The sequence below is a fragment of the Barbus barbus genome (assembly GCF_936440315.1).
Source record: "Barbus barbus genome assembly, chromosome: 13".
In the NCBI taxonomy this organism is placed as follows: Eukaryota; Metazoa; Chordata; class Actinopteri; order Cypriniformes; family Cyprinidae; genus Barbus; species Barbus barbus.
The window spans coordinates 24,096,131-24,115,173 of NC_136741.1; the positions used below are offsets into that span (position 1 = coordinate 24,096,131).

A 19,043-nucleotide genomic window follows, 5' to 3' on the forward strand; every position below is an offset into this window, starting at 1 on the left:
AATATAAGATCCACCACGTTCAGGTCTTTGCATGACAGGTTGCATTAAGGTTTGGCAATGTCACGCACAATCTTTAAATAGAAAAAAAATAATAATAATAATCTAATATTTCATTTTGAAAAAAAAAAAGTAGCCTATCCTTTTCTTTGAAACAGCATTCTCTAATAAATCTGCACAGATGTTAAAAAGTAAATAGGGTCAAATAGGATTTTGTTTACTGTACGACATTTTTCTTCAACAGTGGTAGAAAAATGAACTAAATATAAAAAATACAGAACAGTACATCACTATTTATTAAAATAGCTATATTAAGAATGTACACATCAAGTAAATGTAGTTAGGAACATTTATTTAACAAAACCAAAAATGACATTTAATAAAAATCAATAAATATATTAAACATGCCAATAAATCTTAATCTGTAATGAGGATGTCTTTTCACTACATACTCAGTGCATGGTGTATTGGCACCATAAGAAAGTATCTAAAACACTAGTAAATTTAGGAACATACTATTTAGGTAACTGAACCTATGTTATGGTCTGATCCACTTTTTAAAATGTCATCACTTCCTAAAACTTCCTTTTTGCCTACTTGGTCCAAACAATTATATGGTCCTAGTAAAATAAGAAAATGGGGTTCATAAAATTAAAATGTTAATTGTGTTAAAATAAAAATAAAGAAGACATAGCCATAATCATCAGGGAATGTTTTCAAGAAAACCAGGCCACACGCTACATTATAGGGTGTTATGTAATATTTTGGTTGTGTTGTATGAATGCAGTCGCAAGAGAATCCATAAAGCTTAAAGCTTTGTCACACTATGACACTTACGTCTGAGCAAAAATGAAAAATGGAGGGAATGGTGCATGCATATTACACAAAATGTGATATGTCTGCAATGAGGTTTGACACTTTCTTGAAAAAGAAAGAAACTGAATGGAAGCGATTTGTCACTCCCAAAACCAGTCTGACAATTCACTCTTCTAATTCAGTAAGGTCCACCAGAACCTCTCAGTAGTGGACAGGCACTTAGAAGATGCCCGTTGGCAACTCTTTGCTGAACATCCCAGACAATTCCAAGTCCTTACTCATCAGATCCTCCTCAACATTCTCTAAGGCCCACTGATGATCCGTCAACTCCAGAGCCTCCCATTCCGCCTAAGAACAAAATTCATATACATAAATCTTAAAAAAAAAAAAAAAAGTTTGCAGCCTTAAAATATATTAAAAATTTTTTTTATAAATTTAAAAAGATTAGTGTGCAGCTCCTAATTTGTGATACCTTGAATGCTTTGTTTGTGTCAGCAGGCATTGCCATTGCAGCACCACTCATTTGTTCCTGCATGATGCGAGACTGATCTGCACCTGTTGCAAATGTAAAAAAAAAATTAACTGCATACGTATTTCATATACAGGGCTTACCCTAATTAAATTATACAAATGCAACATGAAAAATATGCTTATAAGTCTAAAATGATTCAAATGATGTTTAAGCTAAATGTTTAGACGCAAAAGCTATTAGTACAACACAAATTTAGCCCTTGTGCTGTGCTAAAAATCTTTTATCTACTTTGGTGTTCCCAGTCAAAAATGACCAGCTTTTTAAAAATTGCTTACAAATGCTATATTAAATCACCTTATCTGGATCTTACGGTCAACTTGTTTTTTCAATCAGCACAGGTTTTGTATTTCTTTTTGGAAGTGACTGGTTGTAAGCCTCACTGATCTGAGCTTAAAGGAACACTCCACTTTTTTTGGAAATGACCATGATACTAAGACCGACGGAAAATTAAAAGTTGCGATTTTGTAGTCTGATATGGCTAGGAACTATACTCTCATTCCGGCGTAATAATCAAGGAAATTTGCTGCGGTACCATGGCGCAATGATATGACGCAGCACCTGAAAGTAGTCCCCAGCTAGGTAACTAGTTATGATATGGCTGCGGACTACTTTCCAGTAGCCCCTCACTGCAGAACAAAGATCCAGGGGGCGGGGTTGGATCTACATCTAGGGGGTGGAGATGGGTAGGTTTAGGGATCAGGGGGTGGAGACGGGTAGGTTTAGGTAAATGTAAGGTGGGAGGAGTTGGAAATAGATCCAACCACACCCCCTGGATCTTGTGTTCTGCAGCGAGGACCATCTCCTACTTTTAGGCGCTGCGTCATATTGCGCCTGCTGCACCCATGGTACGGCAGCAAATTTCCTTGATTATTACGCGGGAATGAGAGTATAGTACCTAGCCATATCGGCCTAGAAAATCGCAGCTTTTCATTTTACGTCGGTCTTAGTACACAATGTAACTACAGAAGAGTCCAGCTTTAAATAGGAAAATTATCTAAACTCTTTGGTCATTTTTGAGCGCGATGCTAATGGTCTAATCCGATTCAATGATCTATGCTAAGCTACACTAAAAGAGCTACCGCCAGACCCGGAGATCGGTTGAATGGATTCAAAAACGGTAAAACTCAACTGTTTAACTCTAGGGGAGTTGTAAAATGAGCCTATTTCCAAAAAAAGTGGAGTGTTCCTTTAAACATCTCAGTTTTTGAGTGAAGAAAAGGATTTTTCTTTGTGGAGAATGTTGGGAATATTCACTGAAAAATGGTACAAAAATCACCCCAGCAAAAGTACAAAAATTCAACCAAAAAATAATCCCTCCAAAAGTTATTATACCCTCTGTGAGCAAATTCAGTAGTTTTTAGTCCAATGAGATAAAATATACTTTGAGAAAAAGCATTTTCAGGAAAAAGATCCTCCTCTCTGGGGCAAAATGACCAGAACACAAAAGCAGACAACTGACAATATTTAGATCAATATTACAACTTGGCATCACCGCTGGAGTAGGTCAAAATTATGGTGTATTAAAATGGAACATCAGTAAAGTTATTTACCATTGTCTTGTCCAAGAATCAGAGAATACATGCTCCTGAGACCAAAGACATTCAGGAAATACCAAGATGCTGAACTGACCCTGTGGATGTATACAGCACAGGATTGTTTAAAATCAAAGCTTTGAATGAAATAAGAACACTCAAGTGTTTGAGAGCACTAACCAGGAGGCATCTAGAGAGAGCAACTCAATTCCCTGCTGCAGCATCGGTTTGAAGCGGAGTGTGAGAGGAAACGGTACCTTTGCTTGAAAGAGAACAGAATTACAAATGGGTTAAGACAAATTCTGTAAGTAGCCAAGCTCTCATATTTGATCATGAAAAAAATAGTATCTCTTACTTGTGACAAACCCAGAAAAGGTCCAGTTGATCCAACCACCAATAAGGATCATAGGCAGGACGTTTGTCACATTGCCTTTCATCATGTCTGTCAACATGCTGGGATCTAATTGAGCAAATAAGCATCATGACATCGACCTTGTCAATCAATCGTGGCTGTCATTTTATGATATAATATATACATAAAAGAATTTACAGCAAGACTCACCAGTCATTGGAGATGGTGGGACCACCTTTCTTTTGGTCTTCTTGAAAAATCCATCTTCTTGATTATTGAAGTAGAATTTTCTCATCAAGAAAGACTATTTTAGAAAGAGATAATATTTCAGTTTCGGTAATTCAGAAACATCTCAAGCAAAAGACACAAAAAAGAGGGGCTCACTTGTTTAGGGATGTACTTTCCATTTTCCCGTAAAACTCTGCTCCTGATGAGAACCTGGCTGTGCAGAGAACATGATCTTTAGGATTTTGTAACATTGTTATATGGATAATGAAATAGTTCAATGAAATTTACCTGTCTGAAACCTGCTCTAATGTGAGCTTTTTATCACTTTGTAACAGAATTGAGACATAATGGCGAATCACTCCAACCAGAAAAGTAATAAACACAATTGGCAGCACAACCCAAAGACGAATATTGGAGTCCAGGAGGAGCTCGGGCTCAGCCATGCTTTAGTGAAGGGATGTTGATGGGATATGCCCACCCTGAAACAGACAAACAATGAGATCTAGTAATCTCTTGGGCTCAGTAATCTAATGCCCTGTTAGACATAAAATAACAAGCAGATCACCGTGAACCATTATGGATTAATGGATAGTAGTACATGTATAGGTACTATACTATAAAAGGACAGCACTGATACTTTCATAATAAGATAGTACTCGATTCCCTCGAGTGCCTGATGAAGGTTAAATCTGTCAAATCTGCTTCATAAGAATGACATATGGAACACTTATCGCTTAATTTCACGGAGCGCTTTCCAATTCATCTGTTCATATTCATGTCAAGTTCATACATGTCTATTTCGTCTCTATCTATTACAGAACACAGAAAAGCAGGTGCTTCATGTTTCAGTTTAAATCCACCCATTGTAACGACGCATCAGGGTTAGCTTGCTGCTAACAACCTTCTTTCGGGCTTAGGGTGGTGAGGCATCTTTTTTGACATATACACACCCGCACCGAGCATATGCTATATTTTCGACACTACATGTTGCGACAACTAAGACTTTATCATAATGCACGTATTGTACCTACTCTTCTATTCAAATTGCGGTTTATCTCTTCGAAGCACGATAACGACTCAAACCAGGATGCGACACCATCGAGCCGCTGCTGTTAAAGATGTGAATGCACAGAAGTGTTACAAAATAAAAGTCCTTTCTGTAACATTTTCATAATTAAAGTTAAAATATCAAATTGGCCTAAATTATCAAATCCATGTGTCAGTAATATATAATTATTTTGTCCTACTTGAGCCGTTTTTGGTAAAACACTGTTTTTGGTATAGAACAGTGGTGCCCAACCCTGTTCCTGGAGATCTACCTTCCTGCAGATTTCAGCTCCAACCCTGATCAAACATGACCAATCAATGAACTCTGCAGGAAGGTAGATCTCCAGGAACAGGGTTGGGCACCACTGGTATAGAAACACCAATACTAATATAAAATTATGCACTGCGCTGCACACACACACACTTAGTTTTATGCAGCTTATCATATATTTATATAATAGGAAAAATAATGAATTGACCCAATTCTTAGGACAATAGGATCAATAAAAATTAAGGTAAATAAAACTCTTTATCATTAGCATAAATAAAATTAAATAAATATTACCATTTAGCATTATTTAGTTATTCTAGTTTTGTGCATTTTTAAATATAACACTTCATAATCTATTACATCATTTAATTAAACATTCAAGCATCCTGATTTTTGACACTACATCTGAAGGGATAGTACAGTATGTCCTGAACTCCAAATACATCTCAGACATGAGTATCAAATTCGAATTTATGAATATAAGCAACTTATTTCATTATCATGGACAATGCCATGCATAATACATCACATTAAAGCGCATCACATTAAACTAAGAAATAAAAAATGGTGACAAATTATCTTCTCTTTTTTTTTTTAATTAATGAAATGTGGTAGCCGTGGGGGTTCTGCACAGAAATTGTTTCACTCTGAAGTAACAGTCTTTCGTCTTCAAATAACATCTTTAGAAAACTGTGCTCAAAAAACTGCTAGAAAAAAAACTGCTCAATTTACAAAAAACAAAACTCCAAAAAGTATTCACAACACATATTTTAATAATGTGGCCTGTATAAGAAAACAACAAATGAAAAGTTTTTCTTTTACAAACCACATCCTCTCATATCAACACTGGCATATTGCTTAACAGGCAGTTTCTGTAGCATTTGGTCCACTAAAAGAAACCACAGGCAAGTAAATCTAAAAGGGTCGATAATAGAAATAATTTAGTAGTGTGACTGAAGTACACAGAACTGTTTTATAACAGCTTGTAAATACAGGAAGAAAACAACAAACATTAAATAAACTCTGATGGCAAAATTTCAACAAATTCAATGCAGTAATCTCAAAGAAATTGCATTGATAAACTTGGGCAAATTTAACAACCAATCCCATGTTATCACACCCACACAAAATGCAACAAGGATATGTGCACATACCCACACATACACTGTAAAAATCTTTTTATTTACACCAAATCAACCATTGCCATGATCGAACATTGCGCTCACCTGATCACACACATTTAATTCAGGGCGTATCAAAGGCTGATCAAGTTTAGACATGTTACTTCTATTAAGCATTACTGAATGGAATTACATGGAATCAGAAACACCCATATATAGATACTGGCTTGGGAGATTGGAAAGTGTGAAAATGAAGAATGGTTACATTCCCATGCTTAATACTGAGATATCAAGCTGCCATATTTTTCCCAAGAGAACAATTCACTCTGCAACTCTGATGCGAAGCGAGCCACTACAGGTCAGGATCAGATGCACAGTGGAAGCAAATCCTTGATGTAGAACATTGAATTTGTGCATCAAAAAAAAAAAAAAAAATCATATAAAAGAACTTAACCTCATAATTCAGTCAGTCTGATGTAGTCACAGAGGGCTGTACTAAAAGAGGAGAGCACCCATACTGCCCATTTCACTCTGTTCTTTCACAAAAATCTCAAAGTACTGGTAGATGATCGTGACGGCCAACAAGATTCCAGTTCCTGAGCCGATGGCTCCCAGGAAGTCGGCCATGACTGAGAGGCCACCTATACACAGGCCTCCGAAAGCTGCAGCTGTGGGGATGTACCTAAACCAGGATTTAAAGAAAGCTTTAGTTATTCTATATTTGATTCATTGAGTCTAATTAAGTTTGAGTGCCCTGTATGTATTACCTGTTGAGTTCATGGACCATAGAAGTTTCTCTGTGTCCCCTCATAACCATCTGCTGTTCTTTCAGCTGTTTGGCGACCTAAGTAACGCAAAGTGTACATATGCCATAAGTCGACTGTACAACGCAGGTCAATGTAAACAATAATCAGGAACAGTCTAATGTTCTTACATCTTTGGCAGAGGATCCAGACACTTCGATCCAGGTCTTAGAAAAGAAGGCACAGGATCCCAGCATGAAGATGATGTAAATGATGGCATGAACTGGATCATCCAGTACTGTGCCGAAGGACTCTGGGGGAGAGAGGTAGTAGCAAAGACCACCTACTGGATAAGCACGAGCTGGCCCTCCACTTGAGGTATCCTGTTAACCGAAAAAACCACACGCTTTATAGGTGCACCAAGTATTTTTATATAATAATTTGTTATAAACTCAGAGTCTGATGAGCAAAATCAAATGAATTGCATTCAAATGGTCATGTAATTTCAAAACAGCGACTTCATCTTCACCTGGTGCGAGTGTACTAATTTTAAACATGTACGGGGGCCTGGGACCAATAGAGGGCCCTCACCATCTTAAGGGGCCACAGATTTACTTAAAATATTTAAATGAATTAATTACATTACTATTAACATGTTCTAACTATAAATTAAATTCTAAATTAAAAACAACAACATCTTTTATTGAAGAATATTCAGTTCTTTAAACAAAAGGAGTCACAGTTACTTCATTTAATATCTCATTACTGCTAGTTTATATGAATAAATATTTGAAAACAAACAGCTGTCAATTAATTAACCTATAATTATATATTGAATATTGTGTTGGACAATGGGGGGCTTTTGACTCACAAAAGTTAATTTTAAAACGAATTTAAAGCATGTTACACTATTTATAGGTGCAAGTAAAAAAGCTACATATATAAACAAATAAATACAAACTGTTCAGACAACAAAAATATGGGAAAGTTTTAACACGTCACTTACCGACCAAGTCCCCAGCAGGTTGACCAAGAAGTTCCCACTGAAGCGCGTGGAGAGCATTTGAGAGATGACGTAAAGGTTGGACACCAGTGCAGACTGCAGGATGATGGGAATGTTGGAGGTGTAGAACAGTTTGATGGGATATGTGTTGTACTGGCCACGGTAACGTGCAGATTTGATAGGGAGGTCGACTCTGAAGCCCTGTGGAACAAGAAATAATATGCTTAGCATCTAATACTTCATCATTTATAATTAAACTGTAATATTCAAGGTATCAACTGTAGGAAAAAAGTAGAGCTGAAAGTAGAGCTTCACTATTTGAAAAACATTATACTAAGAGTAAAACTGTAAAATTACAGTACTAATATTTACTTAATTTCTTCATTTTCAAAAATTCAACCAACCAGCTTTTATTCTGGCGGAAACCCACAGCCAATTTACAAGAACTTCTTATAGCAGGTATAGGAGGACACAGGGTCGCATGCAGTGCAGAGATAGATATGTATATGTTTGATTAAATCGTAGGCTTTGTTTTTTTATATAATTGCACTGAGCCACATCAGAAGGTAAGGTGAAGGCATTTTCACAGGCAAAACCCAAGTCATTCCAATTGGAATCCGCACAATCTGGAGTTTTGTGTGAGGGTGAAAAACTTTCCCCACGCAAGATTTGCTCATTTCCAAGTTGGCCACATGAATTTGCTGCATTTAGCAACCAAAACCTACTTGGATTGAAAGCAACTTCTGTGTGAGTGGTGCTTCTTACATCGCTGCACTATGGAACTTCTCTTGCCAATGTGAGCACACCTTTATGCAATAACCCACTAACCTGAAAGTATATGACCACTGCAAAGACGAAGACTGTAGCGATGAGGTTCAAAAGATTGGGCAGGTTCTGTCTGTAGAAGGCCTCTCTCAGTGCGCGCACTTTATCAGTACGAGTGGCCAACAGGTGGAACAGAGCAATAATGGCTCCCTCAAACTCAGTACCTATACATACACAAACAAAATTCAGTCAGCATCACTAAAGACACCACAGAATGGTTCAAAACAAGATGCTACATCCTGAACACAGACCTCTTCCCGTGTTGACTGTGGTTGGGCTGAACGCCTTCCACACAATTGTCTCACAGATGTTGGTGGCGATGAAGAGAGAGATACCAGAGCCCAACCCATAACCCTTCTGCAGCAACTCATCCAGCAGCAACACGATCAGACCGGCCACAAACAACTACAAAGAATATACAAGTCAATATTAACTGATCAAATATAGCCTAATTAACTAAAGGAATGCGTTTAAAAAAAGAGGGTAATGTTCTTCACAAAACAAATCACAGGATAAGACTGAGGAGATCCAAGATGTTGATCAGTCAGTCTTTTTATAATGTCCCTCATTTGTGTAGATAGCAGATGCGAATACAAACAGACAAGATTATTTGAACAATGCCTGCAAAGGTCACTACGATAGAGCAAAGTCCAATAGCTTGAAGGAAGCTAGAGAGAGAAATGGTTCCACAATAAGGCAAATACAGATCCAATATATCTTTCAATGGTCGTTATCATTAACACCTGGAATAAATACTAAAATTAAATGTATACAATACACAATAATAATGACTGAAAATGTGCATTAAATGAGATTTGTTTGGAAGCAAACGTATCTGTTAAATGGCCGAACAGAGAATGCTATTGGCTGAATAAATTTATCAGTTTACAAATATATCAGTTTATCACTAAAAAGTCTAAATATTTCACACAGAAAGAAAGCGAATTTACCTGGATGATGATGAGGAGGCAGATTCCAGCACCCATCTCTGAAGGGTCTCCATACATGCCAGTCATCACATACACAATAGCCTGGCCAATGGTGATGATCATACCAAAAACTGGTGGAAAGATCTCACAGTTAGATAACAAAACAAATGTAATTATGACATTAAGATGGGTCCCCCGTTATTGCACTGGGAGCTGCATTAGATCTTTAGTTTCAATCAATAGGGCCTTTCGCACTGCTTTAGTTCCAGAACTAAAAGTACAGTACTAAAGTACTGGGACGATTTTGCGCGAACTATTTCCCAGTACCATTTAAAGGGTTGCATTCGCACCGACAGTGGGTACTAAGAAGTGACGTAAGCCGGTCGACAGTGACGTCATTTGTACGCGGCGTTCAACAACGTAAACAAAGAAGAACAACGTTAACAACAGGAGGATTGAGGATGCTGTGATCGGAGCTGTGTTTTTGTTGTGTCTCGCAGGTTTCACAATAATGGACATGGAATTTCGATGTATACGTCAAACGATTGAAAGAACGGAAAGGAGGACTAAGAATCTCCAACGACAATTTGCAGTGTTACATTTCATTAAGGCTGATAGAAGCACAAAACGCCGTAGACGAAGTCTTCATGTAAATGCTGTTTATAAATGCTCTCAGTATGATACAATGTTTACACAGTGTATGTTTACACGGTGTTTAAATCATGGCGGGTGAGGGCGTTTTCGTACGCGTTTAGCCAATCAGCGTACACTTCTAATTCCTAGAACTGTTTTAGACCATACTCTGAAGTAGGAGCTAATTTAGTTCCTCCAAACGGAATTCCTGGAACTAAAACCGTTCCTAGTTCCCGCGGTGCCAACACGCCAAAAAGTGGGTAGTTCCACAAATAGTTTGGGTACTATGAAAAGGTTCCTGCGGTGCGAAAGGCCCTAATGAAGTCACTTAATACATAATAATATACATAAAATTTATATTTACATACAAACACACACTATATAATAGAAAGATATGTCTCACGTTTCTGAGCGCCGTTGAAGAGTGCTCTATCTTTAGGTGAGTCTCCAACCTCAATGATTTTTGCTCCAGCCAGCAGCTGCATGATTAGACCAGATGTCACAATGGGAGAGATACCTAACTCCATCAGAGTACCTGAAACACACATTATTAAACTTTATTTAAACTTTATACTAAATCTAATTTTCCAAAGACTGACAACAAATATAAAACACTAAAAAAAATTGTGTATACCAGATATTACATATAATTGAGCGGCTTTAAAGTAAATATTAATTTTAGATAATTATGTATCATTTACTGACAAGCTTATGGCAGATATTAATTTTCTTAACATCAGACTGAATTCATTAATTAAATGATATGATGCTGTGCAATTGTTATTAATCTGCCATTGACGCTTAATTAAATCATTCGTCTTCAATCAACCGAGGATGACTGATTCAATCACTGCTGATTCAGGTACTACCTCTGTTAGATGCCAGGATCACTCTCATCCAGTAAAAGGGATCTGCTGAGTCTGAAGACATAATTCCAAAGAGGGGAATCTGGAAGACAGAGATCACCGTAGATCATTCAAACAAAGTTTACGGTCTCCGACAGCAAATAAAGCACATCCAGAGATAGTAATGTTTGGTTTATAAATGCACAAGAATGATTTTGTTGATCAACAGCACTTCAGAGAACTCAGGAGTTTAAATAGTGAACATACCTGGCAGCACACCAGAAAGATGAACAGGGTGATTGCAGTCCATAACACTTTTTCTCTGAACTGAATCTGTGGGGAAGAGATTCAAAGAGTTAGTATAGCTAAAGTGCCACAAGAACAAGCAAAGCAAAAATATGATTTGATCAAACTGCATACCCTCCTCTCTGGTTTCTGGATCTCCGGTAAAACCGCACAGAATGGCTTTATCACCTCTAGGAATTTAACTGAAAAAGAAAAGAAATGCACTTAGGTTTCCAGTTGTTATACCTAACGTGAGAAACAAGACAATGTTACTATCCCTGGTGATTCAGGCGACGTGGCTTTAGTGTTTCTGGAATTCAAACAAGTTACTTGAATCTGTCTCTCTTGCAACGTCATCATTCAATCCAAGAAAAAACAAGATAATAAGATCAAATAACAAGATCAAAACCTCATCTGTCCATTAAATGTGTCCTAAAAACGAAAACAAATCACGCTTCAGAACAAAAATAATGATTTACAATTATCGACGGGGGCAGACTTTTGAATTTTTGTGTTAGCCTATATCTATGAAACATCTTTCTAGTCAAATTACTTATTATGTGCAATATATTACACGTTTAAAAAGCATACAACGTCTACGCGATGAAAATAAACAGCAAATGCGATTTGTGACCATGCTAGTTTACTGACCAAGTAGGCTGCTAGCTGACTATGGTCGCTTTAAAAACCGGCACAATTACAAATGTAACCATTAAAGTCATATTTTAGACGACAAAAAAAAATACAGTTAAAAAAAATAAAGTGCGTGTTTTTTGTAAACTCGACAATAAAACAACGAGGAACATGAGATTCTGACAGTAAAACACAGATGCTAATCTAAAAATGAACGAAGAAGCACTGAAGCTACACGGTTGTTTTTAAAATAGCAGTTGTTTATAACTACAGAATGCATTAAACTCCTTTTTAATAGACTCGGAGTAAAGTAATAATCACGACGACTCACTGGCCATGGTGTCCCGTCGGAGGATAGTCCCGCCGGTCTAGCGGTTAGCGAGCACCGGTCAGCGGCTCTAGAGAAGCGTGTTCAGGACACGTCAGTGCCACAGAAACAGCTGGGTGGATGGAAACAGAATAAAGTATGAAGTGGGTGGGATTAGTGGCCCGGAAGTTGTCTCTAACACAGGCATGATTGTAAAAAATAACAGTTTTGCAGTTATGCTGTTTCATTTTGTTCACTAAGTTTTTATGTAATAGACATTTAGGTTTCTAAGATGTGAGTGTGTTCAGACGTAGATTATAGGGTGTCACGTGTTAACTGTTACTTTTCTCAGCGCAGGCCAAAACTTACAAATCAGAATCATTTATGATCTAATATGAATTTAAATACTTTTTATAGGCCGTTTCTCAATACCAAGTTCGCAGAGTCTGGACTTCCGTCCTTTCGAGTTTGGACTTGCCAAGTTCGACTCGGAAGAACGAACTCTCGAGGACGGGAGGACGAACTGAATTCTGGGTTATGGCCCGTATCAAGTCCGCACAAGTCACCTCTCGATGCATCCTCGGTAAAAGGGGCGGATCAAGAACACATCCGGGGATTTGAACTGGACTTGGCTAGATGTGAACTTTGAATTGGAACAGTACTTGGGCAGCGACTGATGACGTTTCACAAGTCCACAAGAACACAAGTACAGATAAGTACGCATATTGAGAAACGGCCATAGAAATGAGCAGTTGGGGGTTCGGTGCCTTGCTCAAGGGTCTCATCCCAGTCGTGGTATTGAGGGTGGAGAGAGTGTTGGTTATTCACTCCCCCCACCTACAATCCCTGCCGGACCTGAGACTCCAACCCAAAGGGAGGGATTGAAGAATGCTGGGAGCATGGAAACAAAAATATGAAAAGCTTTGGATGGGTTGCTAAAATGTAAGCACAAGTAGTTGGTTTTGCAGATTGTGAGGTTAGCCCAACTGTGATATTATCCAGTATTCCACCATGGATTTTTCCAATGCCAACAGTAGATTTTCAAATACAAATAATAATTAAGAATGAGAAAGATACCCCTAAGAACATTATTGCACAGCAGTATTTAGATCTATCATGGTTACATTTACTGATGGTTCTAAAGACCCTATCTCTGGTAGAACAGCTGCTGCCGTATTTATTCCAAAGTTTCAAACTAATATTAAGAAAATAATAACTGATCATGTATCCGTGTATACTGCAGAATTAATTGCCATGGTGGTAGCACTCCAATGGGTGGAGGTGGTAAAACCAAGGTTAGTAGTTATATGTTCTGACTCTTACACAGAAATATCGAGTCTAGCAAGTGGAGTAAAATCATCAAGGCAAGACATGATATATGAGATTCTTGCAAGTTTGTAAGTAATGTAAGCGTAATAACATTTTTGTGGGTTCCTGCTCATGTGGGAGTGGAGGCCAATGAAGAGATTGATAAGCTAGCTAAGCAAGCTCTTAAACACACAGAAATAGATAATCAAGTGACTCTTAGTAAAAATGAGATTAAAGGGAAAATTAAAGAATTCATAAACAATGAATGGCAAGAATTGTGATAGCAAGGGTAGACATATGTATAATATTCAGCAGCAAGTAGGAAATAGAAGAAGTGTTTTTAGGAATTGGAAAGAAGATACAATTATTTCTGGTATCCGAATAGGGCATTCTAGTTTAAATCAATCTCTTTTTAATATAGGAAAACATGAAACAGGTCAGTGTATTTATTGTAATCAGGCTGAAACTATAGAGCATGTTTTTAATAAATTGTAAAAAAAAAAAACAAGTTAAAATATATGGTGCTATTATATATAAATATATTAAAGAAATAGGACTAATCAAGAGAATTTAGAATTATAATTGACTAATTACAATTTATTTATGTTTTTATTATTATTGTTAGCACTTATTGGTGCTTCACACTCCAGTCCAGTCCAAATGCACCAAAAGCTGGTTTGCCATCCGCCATAAAGCATCATTAGAAGAAGAAGAACACATGCTGAGAGTTTCAGTGTTTTTCAGATGGATTGGGCTTCCTGGCAGAAGACTTCTTTTTTTTTTGTCTCACAGGATACATGAATGTTTTGTTTTGTTCAGCACAACCTATTATATATTAAATAGATTTGTAATAGATTAAAATGACTCATAGATTAGAATTATTGATTTTTTTATTACAGTTGCTTTTGCAGTTGCAGTCTGTCAAGTCACTATAATGAGACTGACAGATGCATTGATGCAATAGCCAACGCTATTCTTTACAAAGATAAACCTTAAGCTAATGTTTATTGTTTTATGTTGTTAGAATTATTTTTTAACACAAACTACGTTCATAAAACCATCAGTTAAGAAGCACAACATAGCCTACCAGTGAGATTTTGTGGTAAATTGTTCGAGTTTAAAAAATATGACTTCACTGAGTGCATCTTCAACATTGCCGTTTAATATAGGTTACTTGACACAAATAACTGACAGGGGGCATCGCTTCATCAGAAATCTGGAGGCTCTTGATTCATGGAAAACCTGTTGCCACAAGGACTTGAGTGCTGAATCAGAGGTATTAGAATCCATGAACAAAAATGGTTCATCCTGGTTTATTCTGATTATCATCAAATTATCATTTGATACCATCATGGTAGTTCCACTTCAGTGCTTTTTAGTTCAGCACATTTCTGTGATTTGAGATTATGATTTAATCTGAAAACAATGTGATTCATATTGTCAGAAATCTGACAGATATAATCTGGTGTATATTTGATTTTATTGTATAATTACATTAAAAAGTATCATATTTATGAGTTGATGTAATTCACATCACAGCAACATTTAAAACTTGAAAATGAATTGTTAACTGACCTTTTTTAAACAATTATAGTTCATCAAAACAGATTTGTTGAATGGGTATAATGTGATTATGACAGCAGATTATCCTAGTCTGGTGTCTGCAGCTGATGCAGGCCAATCTGACACACATAATCACTGAGCCGTACTAACATTCACACATCTAGGGATTGAACAAATGACAGAGCAGAGAACACATGGCTTTTTACTCAGTACTTTATGCACATTTATGCGCACATCGGCTGGTTCTGTGGCGTGCTTGTTCTGGTTAGAGATGAGCCGTCGTCTGCACTTTAATAAAGAGATACTTGTTCAGACTGGTTATATAATGGTCAATTAACTATAAGATAACACAGAGGTGAGGCCAAGCAAATACCACACAAATCACACATTTCTCACCCAGCTGTTCATTTTCTTTTACATCTCAGTGTTGTGTCATACAAGGCAAAAAATGGTAATTTAGCACTTTGTTTGTGTGCGTGTGTATGTACACCTCATGTAAATTCATAAAGGAACAATATTTCAGCCATGTTGAAGGTTGTGGAATCTGGACTGAGAAAAAAAGTGGCATGATACTTAAGCAAAGGAAATTAATATTTCCCCAAATGTTTATTTTCACGTACACCAAGGCCTTCCGCTTCATTTATTTTGATGGTGTCTGCATGTCTCAGTTAGATATAGTCCAGCTGAGCTGCTATTTTCAGATGCTGTTGACATAACGCTGGATCTAAATTCTTCTAACTGTGCTGAGAGTTATGCGGTTTATTTTATGGATTATGTGATATTTCAGTTAGCTCATCTGATTCACCTGGGTTTGGTTTACAATTTGAGAGAAACAAACTGCTGAGCTACATCCTTTTTTCAATGCCTTACATAAACTGGTGAAGTTAACTTATTTAATTTCATTTTTAGGAATCAAACTGCCATAATGAATGCTGTTTTACTTGCATCAGTTGGTTCTCAGTTTAAAGCTCTTATAAGAACTGGAATAATACTAGGCACCAGTACAAATTCATATTTTGCTTGTCATCATGGCTTAAATCTTTCCTCTTAATGAGCTGACAAGCCAATTAAAAAGTCATTTAAATCTACTTTCCTCTTTAATTATTTATTTTTATTGTGCATTTATTCATCTTAGATTTTTTTGTTTATTTAGTTATTTAAAATAAAAATATTAATATAAATATTTGGATGTGTTACTTTATTTGTTTATTAATTTTTTTATATTAATAATATTTAAAATATATATACATTTTAATAGCCTATTTTAAATATTTTCAAATCATTTTAATATTTAAGAAAGTGCAATTCAAATGGGCAAGTACTAAATAATTACAAAGAACACATTAAATTAAACTTGAAATTTTGAAGTAGAAATACTGAAATAGTATTTTCTTGTAAAATGTAGCCTACTATAATAATCTTTGTTATATTTACAACTTTGACAATTGTTTACAGTCTAAGGCATCTTTTGGCAAGATATTGTTACTTTAAAATTGTGAAACCCATTGTATAGTTTCTCTGTGCTCTTTCTCCCTGCTGTTTAATAATGTAAAACCATTTAAGCTTTCTGTAACTCGCTGGCCTGGTGCACAAGGTATTTTCCAACATCCAGAGACATTTACTTAAGTGACACCCTCATTTATTTATCACGTCAGAGATATGATCCCTAAGCCTTTGATGAAGCATGACAAATTTGTTTAGACAGAGAAAACTCTGGTTAATTCCACATATGCTCAGATACTGTCTACAGACTACTGAGGTAAACTGATGCATTATCATCAAATGTCAGAGCCGTTTTGCACATATGCGCCTTTTTCAGATTGGTGTTGTTTCCTTATATTTAGACGCATCTATAAATACTGTTAGTGAGTTAGAGAGGCGTCTGATGAGTCAGAATGTGATATTATATCAGGACAGCAGAGGAAAGAATGCTTCAGTAAGCAGAGCACTTTACAACTCAACTGATTCATAAACCAAGAGCGCAATATGAGAATCAACTGAAGTCAATACATTTTTTTAATCCTCTAAATCCTCCTTAAAGTGCCATAACCAAAATAGTAAGAATGCCTGTGGATCAGCAACCAAAATATTTCCTCTGAGCTATTGTTTTAGTATGGTTTCTGTTTTGATTTTCAAAACTGATGTGAGACTAATTCGGCGAGAGAAGGTGTCAATAAAAGGTCCGTACACCATACTAATCAAGCAATTACAACTGTTTATTGTTGATACACACAGCTGATATCAATAATACTGATACTGATCATAAGTAAATGCATAAAATGAAGATAATCAAATCATAAACACATTCAAGAAAGATAATCCTAAACCAGTGCATAATACAAGAATGATCATGAGTAAATGGATAAATGATAATATTCGTGAATTAATAATGCACTAACTCGAGCATGCACTAAAACTAAAATCCCAAGCAAAGTATTATAACCAATATACAACCTCAGAACTGTGCCATCATCTTCACTCTTCAAAAGACTGGGGAGCCCGTTTCAGTCACAGTAGAAGACCAACACCTGTCCGAGAAATGCTGGGCGATGCGCGCTTATCCTACGGCTGAGCGTCCACTGTTTTTGAAAGAACCCCCTTTATTTATACTTCAAAATTAGGTGAGGGTTAAGAACAACCCTCCAAGTGAGAGAGAAACCAAGTTGGCCAGACTCGCTCCCCCTCCCAGTTGAGTGCACTTGTTTCAGTTACAAAAAGATGAAATCCTTACTCAGCAACATCTGAGGTTTCACAATAAGTGTATTGTGCCAGAATTCTGCACCCAGTACTTATCAACGTCAAGATGGAGGTCAGTGTCCTAGACTCGTTGTTCTTCCTAAGGAGATAGTGATGTTGTTTTGCATCAGTTGCAACCTTGAATGTGATTTGCATCAGTCTGCAACCTTGAATGTACCCCCCCCCCCCCCCTACTTTCAGTCTCTAAATGTTCATCCGTTGAGCGTACCACAAAAAACAACCCATCTCTTACAGCTATTATACACAGCAGACTGGTTGCATGCCTCTGAATACATTCAACAGGACACCAGAACACTTTACAAATGCTTGAGACATAGTTACATCATCCTACATCAAGGCCACTGAATAACATTCAGTGCTTCACTACCATTTCACTACCAAAGGAAGAGTTTAGTCAAAAATGAAAAATCTGTCATTATTCATTGTATTTGTATAATTTCAAACCCACATATTATTTTATAAGCAGAGCACAAAAGGGGGAAATCTGTTTTTATAATTCAACAGCAGTCTGTAGTAGCAATTTCAGCAGAATATACCTTCCGATAATGTATTAACTGTAAAAAAAGAAAAAGACTGTAAAGTTGTAAGTAAAACTGACCATTTCCCCTCACAATAGGTTTAAATAAATAAATAAATAAGTTGTAAATAACATGAAGATGAGTAAATAATGAAATAATTTTAGATAATGAATATATGGCTATTGCAAACTACTATTTTTATTTAAATGTCATAAATATCAAGTGTTTTTTTTTTCTTTTGTAGTAGTACACTGTAAAATCTGCATTGTTTTTTTTTTTTTTTTTACTGGTGTTTCACCTTCATTGCATTACCTTATATTCATTGCACTGTGATTTAGAGTTAACAGAAATAGCTGTAAAATTAATGGGTAATATTCTGGCAAAAAATAATAGTAATGAAAATAGAAAAAAAATGCTATTAAATAGAAATAATATTTAATAGAAACAATAAAGAAATATAAATAAAGAAAAATTAATTCAATATAAAAAAATCCATTTTTTTTTAATTATTATTATTTTTTAGGACGTCTGTCTGAAAACTGCTTTATACCATCCCCTTCCATTTTCTTCAGCTTTTTAGGTGGACAACAAAGAGCGTCAGTTATGTAAAAACAAGGCTTAGTCAACCTTGACCTATCTTTCTGCCTGCAGGGGGTTCAGCTGGGCTGAGCTGGTTTGGCAGAATATTCACATTACGATACACACATCACATAGAAATAAGACTGGGAAAGGAACTGAAATGTATTCATCTCCCTTTTAAATTTTTTTATTCATGCACTTCTCAAATAGTTTTTTACT

The 19,043-nt window shown here is 36.3% G+C and overlaps 2 protein-coding genes across 4 annotated transcripts; both read right to left on the reverse strand.

Annotated features, from left to right (window-relative positions):
- Positions 1-194: 194 nt before the first annotated feature.
- Positions 195-4,766, reverse strand: LOC306879087 (ER membrane protein complex subunit 3-like). The gene is made up of 9 exons (XM_079431793.1): positions 4,489-4,766; positions 3,746-3,936; positions 3,614-3,671; positions 3,440-3,533; positions 3,233-3,337; positions 3,058-3,139; positions 2,896-2,975; positions 1,286-1,368; positions 195-1,161 (listed from the first exon to the last, which is right to left on the reverse strand). The coding sequence occupies exons 2-9, from the start codon at positions 3,898-3,900 to the stop codon at positions 1,033-1,035; spliced, it is 786 nt and encodes a 261-aa protein (XP_079287919.1). The 5' UTR covers positions 3,901-3,936; positions 4,489-4,766; the 3' UTR covers positions 195-1,032.
- Positions 4,767-5,126: 360 nt separating this feature from the next.
- Positions 5,127-17,550, reverse strand: LOC306878830 (protein transport protein Sec61 subunit alpha-like 1). 3 transcript variants are annotated; one of them, XM_079431383.1, is made up of 13 exons: positions 17,425-17,550; positions 12,124-12,232; positions 11,295-11,362; positions 11,142-11,207; positions 10,899-10,977; positions 10,433-10,564; positions 9,418-9,527; positions 8,719-8,872; positions 8,471-8,631; positions 7,646-7,843; positions 6,831-7,022; positions 6,664-6,740; positions 5,127-6,578 (listed from the first exon to the last, which is right to left on the reverse strand). In XM_079431383.1, exons 2-13 carry the CDS (start codon positions 12,128-12,130, stop codon positions 6,392-6,394), a joined length of 1,431 nt encoding a protein of 476 aa, XP_079287509.1. In that variant the 5' UTR covers positions 12,131-12,232; positions 17,425-17,550; the 3' UTR covers positions 5,127-6,391. The 3 variants fall into 3 exon arrangements, with proteins under 3 accessions (XP_079287509.1, XP_079287510.1, XP_079287511.1); XM_079431384.1 differs by lacking the exon at positions 17,425-17,550 and adding an exon at positions 12,508-12,533; XM_079431385.1 differs by lacking the exon at positions 12,124-12,232 and having other exon boundaries at positions 17,425-17,548.
- Positions 17,551-19,043: the final 1,493 nt, after the last annotated feature.

Excerpts from the sequence above, each read along its gene's own strand:
- LOC306879087 (XM_079431793.1), bottom strand. The coding sequence starts at position 3,900 with ATGGCTGAGCCCGAGCTCCTCCTGGACTCCAATATTCGTCTTTGGGTT. Across the intron at positions 3,140-3,232 it reads CTTTTCTGGGTTTGTCACAA|CAAAGGTACCGTTTCCTCTC; the intron begins GTAAGAGATACT and ends TTCTCTTTCAAG. Across the intron at positions 1,369-2,895 it reads GATTCTTGGACAAGACAATG|GTGCAGATCAGTCTCGCATC; the intron begins GTAAATAACTTT and ends CATTTGCAACAG.
- LOC306878830 (XM_079431383.1), bottom strand. Across the intron at positions 11,208-11,294 it reads TCCAGAAACCAGAGAGGAGG|ATTCAGTTCAGAGAAAAAGT; the intron begins GTATGCAGTTTG and ends TCTTCCCCACAG. Across the intron at positions 9,528-10,432 it reads CTTCAACGGCGCTCAGAAAC|TTTTTGGTATGATCATCACC; the intron begins GTGAGACATATC and ends TCTTTCCACCAG.